General features: G+C 45.2%; 1 protein-coding gene and 1 long non-coding RNA gene across 3 annotated transcripts in view; one reads left to right on the forward strand and one right to left on the reverse strand.

The window, feature by feature from the left end:
* LOC117365097 (nucleophosmin-like) overlaps window positions 1-18,070 on the reverse strand; it is a 149,505-nt gene continuing 131,435 nt past the window's right edge. For both annotated transcript variants that reach the window (XM_033955061.1, XM_033955051.1), the window contains one exon: window positions 1-8,782. In XM_033955061.1, coding sequence (XP_033810952.1) covers window positions 8,732-8,782 — 51 coding nt within the window. In that variant the 3' untranslated portion in view covers window positions 1-8,731. The remainder of the gene's footprint in view (window positions 8,783-18,070) is intronic.
* LOC117365106 overlaps window positions 7,823-18,070 on the forward strand; it is a 24,568-nt gene continuing 14,320 nt past the window's right edge. The window contains exon 1 of the long non-coding RNA XR_004540352.1: window positions 7,823-7,922. This is a non-coding gene — a long non-coding RNA (uncharacterized LOC117365106). The remainder of the gene's footprint in view (window positions 7,923-18,070) is intronic.

Here is an 18,070-nt window from a genome sequence, read left to right on the forward strand (position 1 = left end):
TGTGAATCACAAATGTTTTAATTTTTCATTAAAATTTACAAATAAAACAGAAAATAATCTTGACAATTTATCCATAGCAGAATCTGCTGTACTTCTGCTCAGATTTCTACTATAGGAAGTTCTTACATGCAGCTTTCCCCATACCACTACATGCACTGCAGGTTGTCACGTTCCTCTGCAGAATAAGGAAAGATTAGGTTCTTACCTCAGTAACCTTCTTTCTGGTAGACAGAAACATTATTCCTGAACCTTCGGGTAGTTAATCCATTCCCGTGAGAATTCTTGTTGAGAACCTCATTAGCATTCTTTTGCTCTGCCTTCCATCTCTCTGGGCTGTCTTCCAATTCCTCAGTTTGTACCAAAACAGATGGTCAGCTCTGGAGAGGAAGCAGAATAGGGAGGGATGGGGACTCTCCCCGAGAAACATATCTGTTCTGCTCAAATCAATAACATCTTTATCTTCCTAGCTCCTTTCCTATAATCCTTCATTGTAGCTCCTTTTCAACCTAACCCTGTAAACCGTGCCGAGCTCTACGCTTGTGGAGATGGCGCGGTATACAAACCTAAGGTTTAGTTTAGTTTAGATAAAACAAAACAGAACCATTTGCAATTACAAGTCACCAATCACAACCAGCACTAAAAGTGTGGGAGACTCATCAGATACCCCCTAGATTGTTCAAAGTGGCAGTCGCATCCTCTATCCTTGTCAATGCTGGATAAAGGAAAGAAACAAGATGTCCCTGGAATGTTCATGGCAATAAGCAGGCAAATGAACATCTGACAGGATGGCTTCAGGAATAATGTGTCTACCAGAAAGAAGATTACTGAGGTAAGAACCTACTGTAATCTTTCCTTCTAATGTGACAAGACACATTATTCCTGAACCTTTGACACATATCAAAGCAATCCCCAGGGTCTAGGGTTGGACAGACGAGTCTACCGACAGTATGGATAATCTGAATGTGGAGTCCATTTTGGCTGCTAAGTCCACCTGTAAAATCTCATGAACATATGGAGAGAGATCATTTGACTGTTCTACAGATTTCTTCCGGAGACACCGCTGAAGATTCCGCCCATGAGGAAGTAGCCTCGACCAGTAGCCATAGTAACCTCGACCAGTCTGGTGGTACTAGAATCACCAGCCCTTGGTGCATCATGACCCTGTGTGGAAGTTTATCTATTATGGGCCATGGAGGGAAGATGTAAAAAAGTCCTGATCGGCCAAGGCTGTACCAGGGTGTTCAAATCTTAGTTTCCTGGCTTGTATCATCGACTGAAGAACCAAACTGCCTTTTTGCTGGCCGCAGACACCATCAGATTGAAAGTCAGACAATGCATAAGTAAAATTGTCATACAGTCGGGCACCCACAATGCATAGGTAAAATTGTCATGCTAATGAAGTTACAACTCCCAACACAGGTGAAGGCTTCCTGAGACAGTGACCACTCTCTGGGATCCAGTTTTTCGGCTGAGGAAAGTCGCTTGCAAATTGTCCACTCCTGCTACAAGAGCCTCCAAGAGATGGGACTCAGTCCACTGAAGCATCTGGGCTTCCAAGAGAACAGGAGCACTCTTGGTGCACTCCTGGCAATTGAAACAGGCTACCACCATTGTGTTGCCTGAGAAAACTGATACTACTTTGTTCTGCAGCGTGCTCCAAAACGCCTAAAGCACCAAGTGGATGGCGTGAAGTTCCAAGCAGTTGATCGACCACTTCCTCTGAGAAGGGGACCAGCAGCCTTGAACCGGACGCCTTTTGCAATGTGCACACCAACTGTGTAGGCTGGCATCCATCATCAGGATCACTCATGCGAAGGGGAAACTCCCCTGGCTAGAGACTGAGGCTCCAACTACCAGCCCAAATTGTGACGAGCTTCTGCCATGCAAGGCAACCGCTGTTGCAGCACACCATCAGGAGAGGAGTGCATTCTGGAGCAGATGCAAGTGCGCCCTTGCCAAGGGAACCAAATCCACGGTTGCAACCACTGATCCCAGCACCTGCAAGTAACGCTAGGTCGTTGGAGCTGTCTCACTCCAAAATACCCAATTTGGGAGAGGAGCTTCTCTCTGCAGGCTTTCAGAAGGAACACCTGGTTCTCCCTTGTGTCGAACTGGACTCACAGATACTCCAAGATTTGCATCAGTCCAGGTGGCTTTTCCAAAAGTTGACCACCTAGCCCAGCCTCTGTAGCAGCTGAATCACTCTTTGCACAGCCATTCTTCCTTTGGATTCAGACTGGGTTATTAGCCAATTGTCCAGATAAGGATGTACTTGCATACTCACTCTGTGTAGGTGTGCTGCAACTACCACCATTGCCTTGGGTAAAGCCATGAACAGAAAGTGTTGCCCCAGCACATGGAATCACAAGAACTTCATGTGGTCTGTAAAAATGGGAATGTACAACAGGCTTCCATCAAATCCAGTGAGGCAAGAAATTCCCTAGGCGCCACCACACCAATTACCAACCTCACCGTCTCCATCTGGAAATGCAGTATCTTGAGGGCTGCATTAACCACTTTGAGGTCTAGAATTGGCTTCCAGTCTTCTGAGCCTCTTTTGGGAATTATGAAGTATATCGAGTATCTGCCTGAGCTCGAGTCTTCCTCTGGTATGGGCTCTATGGCCCCCAGATCTCCGACTGACCGCTTTTTCTGGCTTTCTAGCTAGAGAGTCCAGAAAGAGGTCCGGGAGGGATTGAAAGAGCTTGAGCTTGTATTTCTCCTGTATAATGTCCAGCACCCAGCAGTCTGTACTGATCTTCGCCCATGCTTCCCAATAGGCCAATATCCTCCAATGTGTGGATGCCCGTTTGACAGCTTGGTGTCATAACTACTTCTTGGGAATTGATGTGGAGCGGGATCCTGAAGATTGGGGGTGCCTGGCCCCTCCAAATCTTTGTATCTAGCTTTTAAAATGATCTTGGCCCAAAGGCCCTCCCAAGAACTGATGATATTGCCTTGAGATGCGTAAATTACTGCACCCTGACTCCCTAAGGGCTTGAGGTTTGCTGTCTGGTAAAATCTTCAGCTTGCGATCCTGGACACTGGCCATAAGATCATACAGACCTTTCCCCAAAAGCAATTGTCCTTTAAATAGTAATTTACTCAAGGTTGCCTTGGAGGATTCCCCTGCCCACTGTCTGATTCACAGCATCCTGTGAGCAGAAATGTAGACATTTTGCTCACGACTCTGAAAAGATCATACATCCACTCCTGCCATCAGAAACTGGAGATCCCTTCTGGCCTCTGCCTCCAGATCACGGCGCAACTTAGAGTGGCTAGCAAGGGCGACAAAATATGCCACGGCAGCTGCTTTAAAACCTGAGGCCGCAACTTCAAATAGCTTCTTAAGAACAAAATCCAGCATGTAGTCCTAGGCAACCATTAATACCACACTGCCTTAACTGGGAAGGGAGGTACACTTGATAACCTGCACCACCAGGGAATCTACTTTTGGTGGAATAAAGAGCTGGTTAAATTCAGCCTGCTGGGGAATCACGTTCTAAAGGGGGGGGGGGGGGGAATCTTCGGCGCCAGCATGGCCACGATCTCTGAAGGTTCTATGCGTCCCTTGTTATCATGTAAGCTTCAAACATCAGGATGAATTCAGGGGGAAAACCCTATCCAGGACAAATAGAGCCCCTGCAGATGCTCCCGAGTTCCATTCTGGAGTTTTGCTGCAGTGGCATGTATTACATACAGCTCGTCAAGCTGAGGTCATCACAGTTAGAGAGTTCAAATGTTTGAATGTGGAATTCCCTGACACTCCCTATATATACTTCATCCCCAAAATTCATAAGTCCCTCACGTGCCCTCCGGGCCGTCCGATTGTGGCTGGCATTGGTTCAGTGCTGGAGCCGCTGTCTAGGTTTATTGACAGTTTCATTTGTGAACACGTGTGCACAGCTTGGTCTTATGTACGTGATTCTTCTCACTTCCTGCAAAGTTTGCAGGAGAGTGAGGGTCAGGACTGTAGACTGTTAGTCGCTGCAGACGTTGCTGCATTGTATACCAACGTGCCACAATCGGCGGCCCTGGCAATTATTAAACAGGTAGTCAATAAATCCAGTGTTTCAGCACAAAAGAAGGAACTGGTAGGGACATTGGCTGAATTTGTGGTTTGCCAAAACTATTTTCAATTTGCAAACAGGTTCTTCTTCCAGACTAAGGGGGTAGCGATGGGGGCCACAGTTGCCCCTTCTGTCGCCTGCCTCTATATGTCTGAATATGAAGATAAATATGTTTATACATCCAGGTGGTTTAGTAAAGTTGGCCTGTGGAGAAGATATATCGACAATATTTTCTTCATGTGGAATGGGGAGCTTGACGAATTGGAGGAATTCCTTGAGGAGTTGAATCAGGTAGATTCTAACATAACACTTACTTATGAGGTGAGTAGTAATATGGTATCCTTTTTGGATATCCAAGTAGTGAAATCTCAGATTAATTCTCGGGTACGGTATGATACTACTCTCTATAGGAAGCCCTCCGATCGTAACACGCTCCTACATTACCAGAGTTATCATCCAAAACCCCTCCGGGATAGCATTCCGGTGGGGCAATTTTTAAGGTTGCGGAGGATTTGCTCTGACGAGTGGGATTTTCACCAGCAGGCCACGCTTTTATACACAAAATTTATAGAGCGAGGCTACCCTTCTCGGGTAGTAAGACTGGCATGGAAAAGAGCCCGTAATTGCCGGCGGGAATGGTTATTCCATCCACAAGAAAAAGAGAAAAGTGGGGCCTTGGTATGTGTACTCCCTTACTCCAGTCGGAGTCAACAGATTAGGAGTATTATTTTGAAACATTGGCCAGTGTTGCAGGTACTTGAGAGCATGAATGAAACTCCAGGGGCCGTAATTTGGGTCAAATTTTGAAACATCGTGATCCTGCCCAACAGACTAGAGGGGGTCCCCATGTATGCTGTCATCAGTGTGTATATTGCTCTTATGTCCTCAACACTGACCAAGTGTTAATTCCTCAATCTGGGGGTAAGAAATTTTATTTAAGAACTGGCACCAATTGTTTATCTTCTGCAGTAATATATTGTATTATATGCCCTTGCGGGCTATATTACTTAGGGCACACTCGGCGGGCAGTTAAAATCCGCATCGCCGAACATGTGAGCAATATTAGATGTAAACGGGCATCGGCTCCTTTGGTGAGCCACTGGCTCGAGCAGCAGCATTTGATAGAAGATGTGCAGTATACTGTATTAGCGCGTGCCCATAAAGAAACTGTATTTGGAGCAGAAGTTTATTTTTCAGTGGCATACCTTGGCTCCTGCTGGGCTAAACAATGAAATTGAATGGTTTCAACTTTAGTCTTTCATTGGGTGAGGGAGTGATGACGTGGATGTCAGTATGAGGATCAGAAGGAGGTGTGTGTGTATATAAGGCGTGGCCTGCTGGGACGTAGCCCGTTGCCAGTAGCGTGTCTGTGCGCAGCATGGAGTGTCTGTGCCGGTAAGTCGTAGAGTGTATGTGTATATCGAGTATTTGGTATGTTTCAAAGTTTATTGAGAAGGTAGAGTAAGCTGTTGGGTTTAGTGTTGATTCTAGTCATCTTGTAATTTCAGCACCCCTCCTGAAGAAGCCATTTGGTGAAACCTAGGTTGGGGGGTCGGTATTGGAAATAAAGGAGGAGCCCGGAGCAGTAGTTCTTACTACCCACACCATTCAAAGTTAAGTTGATGTTTTGTTTTGCTTTATTCCATTTTATTTGATGTTATGTTTAGTCTTTGTATGGTGGAGGAGACTGTGAACAACTATGATGGTCTCCTATACAGCTGCTCCGTGATTTTTTCACTGGGACCTCAGCTGTGGGTCTGAGTGTTCACTTAACCACATCAGCTACTTGTTGAATTAAATAATAATGTTTCAGATAAAGAAATAAGGTGATTAGTGAACAAGTTATTTAACAGTATCACCTTGAATAAGTGAGTTCTCTTGCAGTTTTTAGATATACTTCACCGGAGACACACTTGCACTGCTACCTAGCTCAAACCTGGACTTTCGGCCTGGCCCTCGCACTGTCTGGGCACTAAAACCCCCCAAGGGACTAGAGGTCAAGCCAGTTGCTCCTGCACCCCCCCCCCCTCCAATGCGCCGCACGGCACATGGGATACAGACGATCCTCAAATGGTCATCCAGTGCAAATCTGGCATGAAAATATGATATCTTGGCCTGAGGGGTCCATCACACCTGTTTCTGATCAAAATCGAAGTGTTTTGAGGCAAACAAGCTTTTGTTTTCAAATCAGGAAATCCAAGATGGCTGCCATGGCAGCAATTTTAACACCAAAAACGGCCCATGGAAGCTAACCTGGGGTGCAAAAACTACTGATTTGGGGATTTTAGAGGAGGGGGGACCCTTGCTCTAAAACCAAAACACACAAAAAATTTTTTAAAAGACCTCCCTGATTCTGATATAAAGGCTGTCATTCTGTTACTCACTGTGACATACTGTGTGCTTAGGGTCGCTTGTGAGGAAATTGCAGACAGCTTACTTAAAGGGAGAACTTCTGCCTCAAAAAAGACTAGAATCCAGACTGCTGGTCTCTTCAGACTGCTTCTGGGGCCCAACTACTGAGACCTCAACCCCCACCGGAACCTTGTGTATAGAGGAAAGCAGTCACCCCCAATCCTAGGAAAAAACACCACAGAATCACTCAGCCTACATTCAAGCCCACTACGAAAAGAACCTGGGGCAAGCCTTACTCTTAATGGATTGGGCCCTGAGCTCCCAGTTAGTACAGGCTGTCAAAGTAAGGTGCACTCCAAGGCAGTCTGCCCCTTGGATGCAAACTGACCTTAGAAACTGTGCTCTCCTGCAGCCAGAGATGTTCCAAGAATGGGATCCTCTGCAGCACAAAAAGCCTCGCAAATGGTAAGCAAAAACCAAATTTAATGGAAAAATAAACACGAGCAGAAAAGACAAGCTCCTACCATCTCGCTTGTAGAGAGACAACTGATGAATTGGAGAGCCTAGAGAGATGGGAGGCAGAGCAAAATAATTCTAAAGAGGCTCTCTATAAGAATTCTCATGGCAATGGACTGAAGATTCAGGACAAATGTGTCTGTCACACTAGACAGGACAAATGTGTCTGTCACACTAGAACATTCACTGTTGATCATATATTCAGACCATCACTCTAACAGCATCATGTGATTCTCTAAATTGGGTATGGAATCTATGATCTGGTTCATTCCATCTCCAGATTAATGGTCCTGTTGCAAGCACTTTTACTTTACGAGGGGCAAACTCATGAGTACTGCTTCAGTGTGAGGATAACTGATATCAGATTGCTAATGCAGCTTTTAACACAACTATTACACATCTTACACACTCCCAACAAATCTTTGAAAAGTACTTGAAATTATTTACTGGTGTGTGTCAACTTTGAGGACATGTAGACTACCATGTTGCTTAAAAACAAAAAAAAATCAATTTAAATAAAAGGGTGCATATACAAGAATACCTCTGTATTTTGTACTAGAAATAACTAAGCTATTGACTGTTTTCTAGCTATCAACATTTGAATGACTTCTAAAATAAGTGTTTCAGGCTATTTTGGTTTGATTCTTACTGTACCCTTAATGACCTCATGAACAATGTTTTAAGTTTCAAAATGGAACATTTTTACATAGTTTTTCTGAAATTTTAATCATTTGCGTGATTTTTTTTAACACTATTCTGATTGTTACCAAACCAACATAAATGGTATAAATCTTGGTAGTAATAATATAGATTTATATTGCAGACTGCCAAGAACTTGCAGACTTCACCAAGCATGTGGATAAACTGCAGAAAAGCACCTCAGCTTCCTGAAGATTGTCACAGCCCTTTTGAGAGTTGGCCCATACATGGCCATCATTCAACTTCTGCACATCTCAAAATCAGCATGTGGGAGTGCTGGATAAGGTGGGTGGAGTACAGTGCGTTCATATGTTCTACTCAATAACATATTAATGATTGGGCCAAAGTTTATGCAAACATTAGAAGACCATAATTGGTCCCTTCCTTGTCAGAAATCCAGAGTGGGCTCTGTGGCCTTAGAAAACCAAAGCTATACTTACTCAGTTACAAAGATGAGGTACATTTACACAAACAGAGCTTTAAATTAAGTCACATTGTGAGTTACTAAAATAAATCCTTATAAAAACCTTTATGCGTTAACAGCATAAAAATATTTAAACTCACTTTTTGAATCACAAATCTATTTGTTGTCATACTGTTATGAGGTACTCCTAAAGGAACAGCAGGATCTGCCACTTTGGGTGAAAAGAGGTAACAAATGGGAAGATACTAGTGCTGTATTTGCAGTGTCAAGAAAAGCTAGTGAGGTGAAAGGGCAAGCTCTCACAGTACATGGATGCTAAGTGGAGATTCATTAGTGGAAGACACTTCTGTAGGCATTTCAAGGTAGAAGATGAAAAATTCACATACATGGGGAATTTTATAATCATGAAGAAAGTATTAAGAGAAGCAATGAGAAGGAAAAAAAGAAGAGAAGAAGAGAGACAGAAAGGCAAAGGAAAAGTGAGAGATGGAAGAAAAGAGCAGGGAAGAGTGGGAAAAACAAAAGAAGAGGAAAAATAGTTAAAAGGGGGGAGAGAAGCAACGGGAGAGACATATCAGAAGTCTTGGGTGGTTCTTGCTGACAGAAGTTGTCCCTCTCCTCCTTGCACTGGATAGGATTTCAAAGGCCTCATCTCCTTGCCTGGATTGATCTACTTGTCTCCTTTCAGCGACTGTGTGAAAGCCCAGAGTTCATTTGCTGCCTGCAAAACCAAAGGTGAGAGTGAAGTGGAAAAGCTCTGTGAAAGAAACTGTGTGCTTATAAGAATTAAGGGACCACTCTTCAACATGGTTCCTATTCTGTGCAGCCCACTAGAAGTGCCCTTTAACTATCATTCAGTCTGTGAACATCCTGGCTGCATACCCAATCTATGACAGCCTTGGCATTGTCCAGAGATTAGCACAAATACATAGCTCTAGGTAGCATAGATGCACATCCCATCCTTTCAAAAATTTCCCAACAGTAGTGGACTGATTCCCAGAGCCAGGCTACACATTAGCCACCACCCTCCTCATTATCACTACCATCAGTATTCCCTTTTTCACGATAGGCTGACCTTCTGTGTACATAGTGTGAAGAGCTGTTTCTCCAGGGTGAGAATAAGGCTTTGGAAAAAACACTGGAAGTACAATGGATTGATTGAGATAAAATTCTGAAACCACTTTAGGTAAGAATTTAGAATGAGTATGGAGGACCACCTTGCCATGATGGAATACTGTGAAAGGTGGGCCTGCAACTAAAGGTTGGAGCTCGCTGATCCTGCGAGCGGAGGTGAGAGCAATGAGAAAAACCACTTTCCAAGTGAGATATTTAAGATGAGCCAAATCCATTGGTTCGAAAGGAAGCTTCATCAATTAAGCAAGAACAACATTGAGATCTCAAACCACTGAAGGTGGTTTGACATTGAAAAGACCTTTCAAAAATCTGGAAAACACCGGATGAGCAGAGAGGGGTTTCCCTTCAATAGGCTGATGGTAAGCAGCAATTGCACTGAGATGGACTTGAATGGATGTGGATTTGAGGCCTGATTGAGACAAATGGAATAGATAATCTAAAACGGAAGACAAGGAGGTAGACTGAGGCTCCTTGTGATGAATGGTGCACCAAGAAGAAAATCTAGTCCATTTCTGATTGAAGCATTATCTAGTGGTAGGCTTGCTAGAAGCCTCTAAAATATCCTGCACAGATTGAGAAAACTGTAGAGTTGCAGGTAGGTTGAGAGGTACCAAGCTGTCAGGTGTAGAGACTGCAGGTTGGAATGAAGTCGACACCCCTGACTCTATGTAAGCAGAGAGGGAAAAACTGGTAAAAGTAGTGGCTCCCTGTTGCTGAGTTGAAGTAGAATGGAGTACCAAGGTTGCCTGGGCCACCGAAGAGCTATCAGAATCATGGTGGCATGTTCCTGTTTGAGTTTGCAAGTGTCTTGGGAATGGAGGGAACGCATAGAGAAACTGATTCATCCATTCCAGTAGAAAAGCATCTGCCTCCAGTCGGTGAGGACAAATTTTAATAAAACCTTGAACCTTGAAACCTTGAGAGTATATCCTGGAGCAGAACTGAGCAGTTTGTTGTTGTGAGGAAACACGAAGAGATCTATCTGAGGAGTCCCCCACTGAGAAAAAATGTGATGAAGAGGCGAGGAATTGAATGTCCATAAATGAGGTTGTAGAAGACGACTCAATTTGTCCACCAGACAGTTTTTCTCTCCTTGAATGTGGACAGCTTTGAGGAAGGTATTGTGAAGGATTTCCCAATCCCACACTTGTAGAGCTTCCTGGCAAAGAAGAAGAGATCCTGTTCCTCCCTGCTTGTTGACATAGTACATAGCAACTTAGTTGTCCGTCCGAATGAGGACTACCTGATAGTGAAGAAGATGCTGAAAAGCCTTGAAAGCACTGAAAATTGCTCTGAATTCCAACAGATTGATGTGACACTGACAATCCATGCTGGACCAATGGCCTTGAGTACGGAGACCATCAAGATGAGCCCCCCCCCCAAGCGTAGGTCGAAGAATCTGTCATGAGGACCTTCTGATGAGGGGGCATTTGAAACAGTAAACCTCTGGAGAGATTGGAAGAGAGCATCCACCAGTAGAGAGACTGTCTCAACAAAGGAATCACTCTGATGCGCTGAGAGAGTGGGTCGCAAGCCTGTGCCCACTGAGATGGCAGGGTCCACTATAGAATTCTGAGGTGAAGTCTGGCCAAAGGAGTCACGTGAACTGTAGAAGCCATGTGAACGAGAACCATCATATGTCTTGCTGAAATAGTCAAGGAAGACATTTTGTGGCAGAGATGAATGAGAGCATTCTGACGATGTTGAGGAAGGAATGCTCCAAGTTCAACAGTGTCTAGGACAGCGCCGATGAACTGCAAAGTTTGAGAGGGCTGTAGCTGGGATTTGGGAAAGTTGATTTCGAACCCCAAGCTTTGTAGGAACCACGTAGTCCGTTGGGTCGCTACAATAATGTTGAATCCTTGATGAGCCAGTCGTCCAGGTATGGGAACACCTGAAGGCCATGGTTTCGCAGAGCTGCTGCCACTACCACTAGGCACTTGGTGAACACTCTTGGAGATGAAGCCAGGCTGAAAAGTAGCACTCTGTACTGAAAATGCAGATTTCCCACCCGAAATCTGAGGAATTGTCGAGAGGCTGGATGAATGGGAATACGAGTGTAAGCCTCTTTGAGATCTAAAGAACATAACCAATCATTCTGATCTAGAAGAGGGTATAGAAATGCCAGAGACAGCATCCAAAATTTCTCTATGACCAGAAATTTGTTGAGGGCTCTAAGATCCAAAATAAGGCACAGATTGCCCAACTTCTTCAGAACTAGGAAGTAACGGGAGTAAAACCCCCTGCTCTGCTGTTCCAGCGGAACCTCCTCGATGGCACGGAGACGAAGCAGAGCTTGAGTTTCCTAAAGAAGAATATAATAATAATAATAACAACTTAATTTTTCTATACCGCCATAGTCAAATGACTTCTAGGTGGTTCACATTGAAAGAAGGCTGGACAATCAGCGAATTACAGAATGCAAGAAGAGAAAAGTTACATAAGAAATTGGAGTTACATGAGAATTTACATCAGGTTTGCAAAGGGGAGTTACATGAGAATTTACATCAGGTTTGCAAAGGGCGGTCTGGGATGGATTGGAAGGATACTCTTTTGGAGGCAGATCTGGAGGAACCTGGATGAAATGAAGAGAGTATCCTTACCTGGATGAAATGAAGAGAGTATCCTTCCCTGATGATGGACAGCACCTAGAGATCTGATGTAATGATCTCCCAGAGGTGGTAAAAATGATGGCGATGACCTCCAATGGGAAGGGGAGAGGACAGAGGCAGAACGATGAAAGTTATGCTCTGTATTAGATGGTCAAAAAGGTTGAGAGGTGTTAGGTGTCTGAGGTTTCTGCTGCCTCTGCTGCTGTTGTGGTTGTTTCTTAGGAGGTGCTTTTGTATAAGGAGCTGCTTTCTGAGGAAAATGCCTCTGATAAGATGGAAGAGGTCTGAAGCCTTTAGAAATGGAAGGTTTAGGTTAGGATGAGTAATGGAAGCAAATGATTATTCATGTTCAGACAATCGTTTAGTAGCTGCCTCGATGGAGTCAAACAATTGATTGCCTTGACAAGGAATGTTGGCCAGATGATCTTGAAGATTATGGTCCATGTCTATAGTGCGGAGCCAGGCAAACCTGCGCATTGCTATTGAAAAGGCAGCAACTCTCGAGGAAAGCTCAAATGCATCAAAGGAGGTACATGTGGAGTTGAGTCTGCTGAAACCCTGGAATACGATGTTGAGGAATATATTTGAAATATTCAGGCAATGTGTCAACCAGATGCTTGAAATAAGAAATGAAAACAAAATTGTAATTCAAAACTCTAGTTGCCATGAGAGAATTTTGATACAACCGTCGACCAAACTTGTCCATGGTCCTGATTTCTCTTCCAGGAGGGACAGTAGCATAAACTTTGGCAGGACTGGTCTTTTTTAGAGAAGACTCCACAAGAAGGGACTGATGTAATAACTGAGATTTCTCGAAGCCCTTGCAGTGGACCATCCTGTAATGAGACTCCAGCTTTTCTGGGACAGCAGGAATGGAATAAGGAGTCTTCAGGTTTCTCTTGAAGGTTTGAGAAATAAGTCTGTTAATGGGTAATTTGAGAGACTCCGCAGGAGGACGAGACATACCCATTTCTTCTAAATACTCCTGAGAGTATTTGGAATCAGAATCCAAAGTGATATTGAGTTCCTTACTCATCTGAAGTATGAAAGAAGAAAAAGATATCTGCTCCAAGGATGGTTGACCTCGAGGAGAAGAAGGTGACATCAGGTACCTCGCAAGACAGAGAACGAGGGTGAAGCTTCTCCTATTCCTGAGGCCTGAATATGCAGGTATAGACGACTCACTGAGAGAGTGGATAGAATCCCTCGCAGAAGAAGCAGCAATGTCTGGAGGTGGTGTCCTCGACGTCGTAGTTAGAGGCCTCAAAGAGTCTCGAGGCCTGGAAAGGCGAGTCTTGTCTCGAGAAGAGGATCTATGCCTCGATGAATGCCTCGACTTATGTGGAGAACTGTACCTCAAATCAGGCAGGTCTCGAGAAAGTCAAGGAGCCTTTGCCATTTGCCTTGGAAAGGGCGATGCCTTATACGAGGAGGGAGGGCTGGAGAGCGAGATCGAGACATCAAAAGGGATTGAATGCCTGGTGTCGATGATTCTTAGGCACTGACAAGGACTCGACTTCTTGCATAGAGTGTGAAGAGTCCTCTCGAGGCACTCCCAAGGACTCGACTCCTTGTATAGAGTGAGGAGGATCAGCTTGAAGTACAGCTAAGGACTCGACTCCGTGTGATACTGCTAAGTGCTCAGGCTGGACTGCAGGAAGCAGAGTCGAGGTAGGAGCATGTTTGGCAAGCATATTACCAAACTGGCGATCCAAGATGGTCTGGATCATAGCTTCCAAATGTGACATCGAGACTTGAGGATCTGGTACATTTGGTGTGGCTATAGTCTCCGAGGAAGAATGATTCTTCGACTTGGAGACATGCTTCTTCGATATCTTGATAACTACTATTGGTACCTGACCTGAGGGAGGCAGTGAGGCAAGCACCTCATCAGAAGACTTAGTAGATTTACTCGAGGATGAGGACCCACCGAACGAGGATGGCTTGATTAAAGTTGAAGCTGAGGTCGATGCAGAAGGCGGAACTCCTATAAGCTTGAGCGAAGTTGAGGTCGAGACCGGGGCAAGTGCATCCATACCTCCGAAGAGTTTTTCTACCTATACTCGACATTTGCGGGAATGAGGCTGAAGTGTAGCACAGTGGACACATGACTCTGGACGATGGTCAAGTCCCAAACACTGAATACACCACTGATGTGGGTCAGTGAGGGAGATTGCTTGCTGGCAACGGCTACACTTCTTGAAGCCTGTGACTGGTTGGGACATAAACGTGAAGATAGCCGCAGCTAAGTCGAAACCCACCGGCTAGGCCGTGAGGCAGGCCCTGCCGTGACTGAAAGAAAAAAATAAAATAAGCATTTTTTTGTTGTTTTTAATGAAACGCCCAAGAAATACACAGCAACCCTAAAATAAATAAAACACAAGCCGCGGCGAAAGAAGGCAAGAAGTAGAACTAAGTCTAGCGCAGAGCATCGAAATAGGACTTCTCGGCTCCGCGGAGAACTGAGGAGAGATGTGCCCTACGCAGGGTGGGAAGGCACTTGCGCATGCGCGGTGCGGCAGTTGCAAACTTTCTGAAGTTCTACAATTAAGTCTGCTTGTGAATCTGTCCGCTTCTGGGCTCCATGGATGATGTTACCCACATGTGAGAATATGTTGCTTACTTGTCCTGGGATAAATCTAGCTTACTAGTACTTCAAGACAGGCAATCAGCAAATCAGACAGATATAGGGTGGGTTCCTGGAATAATGGGAGGATTTACAAGAAATAAGATTAGCAAAGGTAAGAATCTAATCTTTTGTTCATGTACAATCCCCCTTTATTCCAGGACCAGTGGGACGTAACAGACCAGTCCCAAAAACTTCAGGGTGGGACTGATGAGCTTGCTGCCCAACACCGACATACTGCTTGGCCACCACATCAATCCTGTAAAGAAAGAGCCTGAAGCTCCAAAACTCTCCGGGCTGAAATGACAGCCACCAGGAAGACCGTCTTTACTGTGCGATCCATCAAGGACGCCTGTTCCAAAGGCTCATAAGGTGAGTTAGCCAGGGAGTGAATAACCAGATTCAGATTCCATGTCAGACATGGGAGACGCAAAGGAGGCCTCAGATGAACTATGACATATAGAAAATGTACATCCAGATGAACCGCCAAGCAGCCTCTCAAGGCGAGAGGGCCCAGACAGGACAGACCTACAATCTGAACCCAAAGCGAAGCAACTGCAAGGCCCTTTTTCAGACCATCCTGCAGAAACTCCAGGACCCGAGGGAGAAGAAGCCTCCTGTCGGCTGGTGCACCAAGCTTGGTAGCACCGCAAAGCCTTCATGTAGGCCACCACCGTGGACTTATGTTTACTGTGATTGCTTTACAGAAGAATAGTTCTTTGCCTTCAAGGCCGCACGCTTAAGAGCCATGCTGTAAGACCAAAGCGTTCTGGGTCCTGCAGAGCGATTGGACCTTGCGTGAGGAGACGAGGGTGACAAGGCAACCGCGGTCCTCGACCCCACCAAAGCAGGTCGGCATACCACGGCTGCCTCAGCCATTTGAAACTACAAGGACTGTAAAACCGATCGCCCTTCTTGTTTGCTGCAGTGACCATAAAATCAAATACTGGGCCGCCGCCGCCCCCCCCCCCCCCCCCCCCGGGACCCACATGGATCCTGATCGCGAAGATCCGCCAGAATGGCCACATCCGCGGATGCCGCAGAACCTCCCTGCGATAGCAGAGGAATTAACAGAGTGTCTGATTCAATCACAGACATCACCCTCTTGTGCTCTGGGATCCCTGCTGAGGAACAAATCAAAAAACCTGGGTCCAGCGGAGGCATAATCCCCACGGACAATGGCCCAGATGCCAGTGGCGTGACAACAAGCATAGACTTCTTAACCAAATATGCCTGATAAAGCATATTCACAAAATCCGGGGGAAAAGGTCTCTCGCGTCGAGAGCTGCCCTGTGCTCAGATTTGGAGTGCTTGGAAGATTTGTGAGGCTTTTTGCAGGCACTATGCTTGTGTTTCGCCAATACACTGCCAGTGCTCTCCCCTGGGCCCCTGTGCGATTTTCACTGTAATTGGGGCAGAAGGCTCAAGCAGGACCCCCTCGGAGGTGGAAGGCACCATATCCGTGCATACTTCACCCCCCTCATGGGCAGCAGCGTTTATGAAGCATGGCTGTGCATCAGATAGCCATCTACCACAAACAAGGCATGAATCCATCCCATCCTGTCATGGGGATGTCATCTGTGAAGTTTGGACTGATGTAATATTGTATACTTGATGTAAGATGGAAAAATGAATAAAGAATTTGGAAGGATTACAGTCATGTTTCTGGAACAAATTATGCTCGTAAACCAAGGCTCCACTGTATATCAAAAGCAGAAAGTCTGTGAGAGAATCTATGGCATATCCATCAATAAAGTTTTTGGAACCCTAAAAAGAAAAAAAAGTTCCCAACTATAAAAAATATAGTTTTATTCAAATTGGGAAAAATCCAAGATAGCCACCGCGGGTGACAATTTTACATTAAAATAGCCTGGGAAAGGAACAGAAATCCCTAAAAAAACAACGATTTGGGGATTTTAGAGGTGAGGAGAGGTAGGGCATGCAGGGAGGCCCAAAAGCCTCTTTTTAAGACCCCCCCCCCCAAAAAAAAATCTGGTACTCACTGTTCCAAGTGCTGTATGAGAGAAGCAGGCAATGCTAGAAACAGCATATAGGGAGATCTTAAACCTCAGGAAGCTGGATTTCAAGTCTTCTGACTGCCCCACCGGCCTGACCACCACTGCTGGTGACCTCCGCCACCCTCAGATATGTCGCGCAAACACCTGGCAAAGGCATGCAGTCCGGCTCATTACAGTCGCACCTCCACAGAATAGCTCAGCCTGCGCTACCACCCACTAGCGGATGGACTTGGGGTGAGCTAGCTCCTGATCCCGGAGCCCTAATCTGACTTGCAGGCTGTCCAAGGGGCTTACTACAGAGCAGGGAACCCCCCAGAAGCAACCATCTGCGATCTCCCGCCGCAAGGACGTCCCTGTAGGGAACTTCCACAGCACAAGGGCAAAACCACATAAGAAAATACTGAAAAAATACCAAAAGAAACATGAGCAGAAAACATAAGCTCCTACAAGAATTCTTTTGATTGATGCAGTCTAGAAAAATAAAGTTATGTTATGTTATTAGACCTAACCGGGACTTTTGACCATGGTAGTGAAGGTCTTTTCTTTTTTTCCTAAATCTTTTTATTCAAAAATTATTTTGCCATACAATTTTAAGATAATAATTCATGTAATATCTTATACAATAAACACGCTTTAAATCTTAAGTTTCCCCATAAGCCCTCCCACCCAAGAATGCTTATATTATTGATCAGAACATGGTATTTATTTTAGCTAATCTGAAAACTTATAAAAAAATCAACCATTTTCCATCAACCATTTATAGAATGGAGTTATGCCCTTTTTTATAGGCTGTCCAAGTTTCATATATTTCTCATACCTTCTGAAATTTGCTCTGGTGTCTGTGTCGTAAAGTGGCGAGTTTGGATTTTTGCATCAGATGACTAATTTCAATAGTGCCATAGTCATAGTGGGCATTGTTTGTTTTCAGGCTGCTGCCAAAGTTAATTTACTCACCATAAAGAGGCTTTTTACCAGCTTATGAACCTCTAGTTTTATGCCCCTGGGCTTAAGCATAGAAAGTACGTAAAAACCCACTCTTTTGGGATAACCAACTGTTGCCAACTGAAGTACTGCCTTCTAAAAGGAGTGTGTTTTAGGGCACTGTTCTTCAACCGCCGGTCCGCAGGAAATTTCTGCCGGTCCACGCAGGGCCGGCAAGATTAAGGTGACCATAGGTCCCGTTTTCAGACCTCCTGTCCTGTTGTCCCCACAAACAGCTTCAGGACGCCGAAATGTCCTGTTTTCAGGGACAGCGTCCCGAAGCTGTGCTCAGGGACAACAGGACAGGCGATCATTTCCTGTCCCTACCTGTTGCGCGCAAAAAAAAAAAAAGCCTTCCTCCTTCCTTTCACCCGGTCACTGCTATCTTATTGCCCTGCTGCTGTTGCTGCTAAAGCCGACAGGAAGTCTTCTTTTCGACATCAATTCTGACGTCGGAGAGGACGTTCTGGGCCAGCCAATTGCTGCCTGGCTGGCCCAGAACGTCCTCTCCGACGTCAGAATTGATGTCGAAAAGAAGACTTCGTGTCGGCTTTAGCAGTAGCAGCAGCAGGGTGGTAAGATAGCAGCGGACCGGGGAAAGGAAGGAGGGAGGCTTTTTTTTTTTTTGCGCAGCATGG

Source organism: Geotrypetes seraphini, chromosome 1 (assembly GCF_902459505.1).
Source record: "Geotrypetes seraphini chromosome 1, aGeoSer1.1, whole genome shotgun sequence".
Taxonomy (NCBI): Eukaryota; Metazoa; Chordata; class Amphibia; order Gymnophiona; family Dermophiidae; genus Geotrypetes; species Geotrypetes seraphini.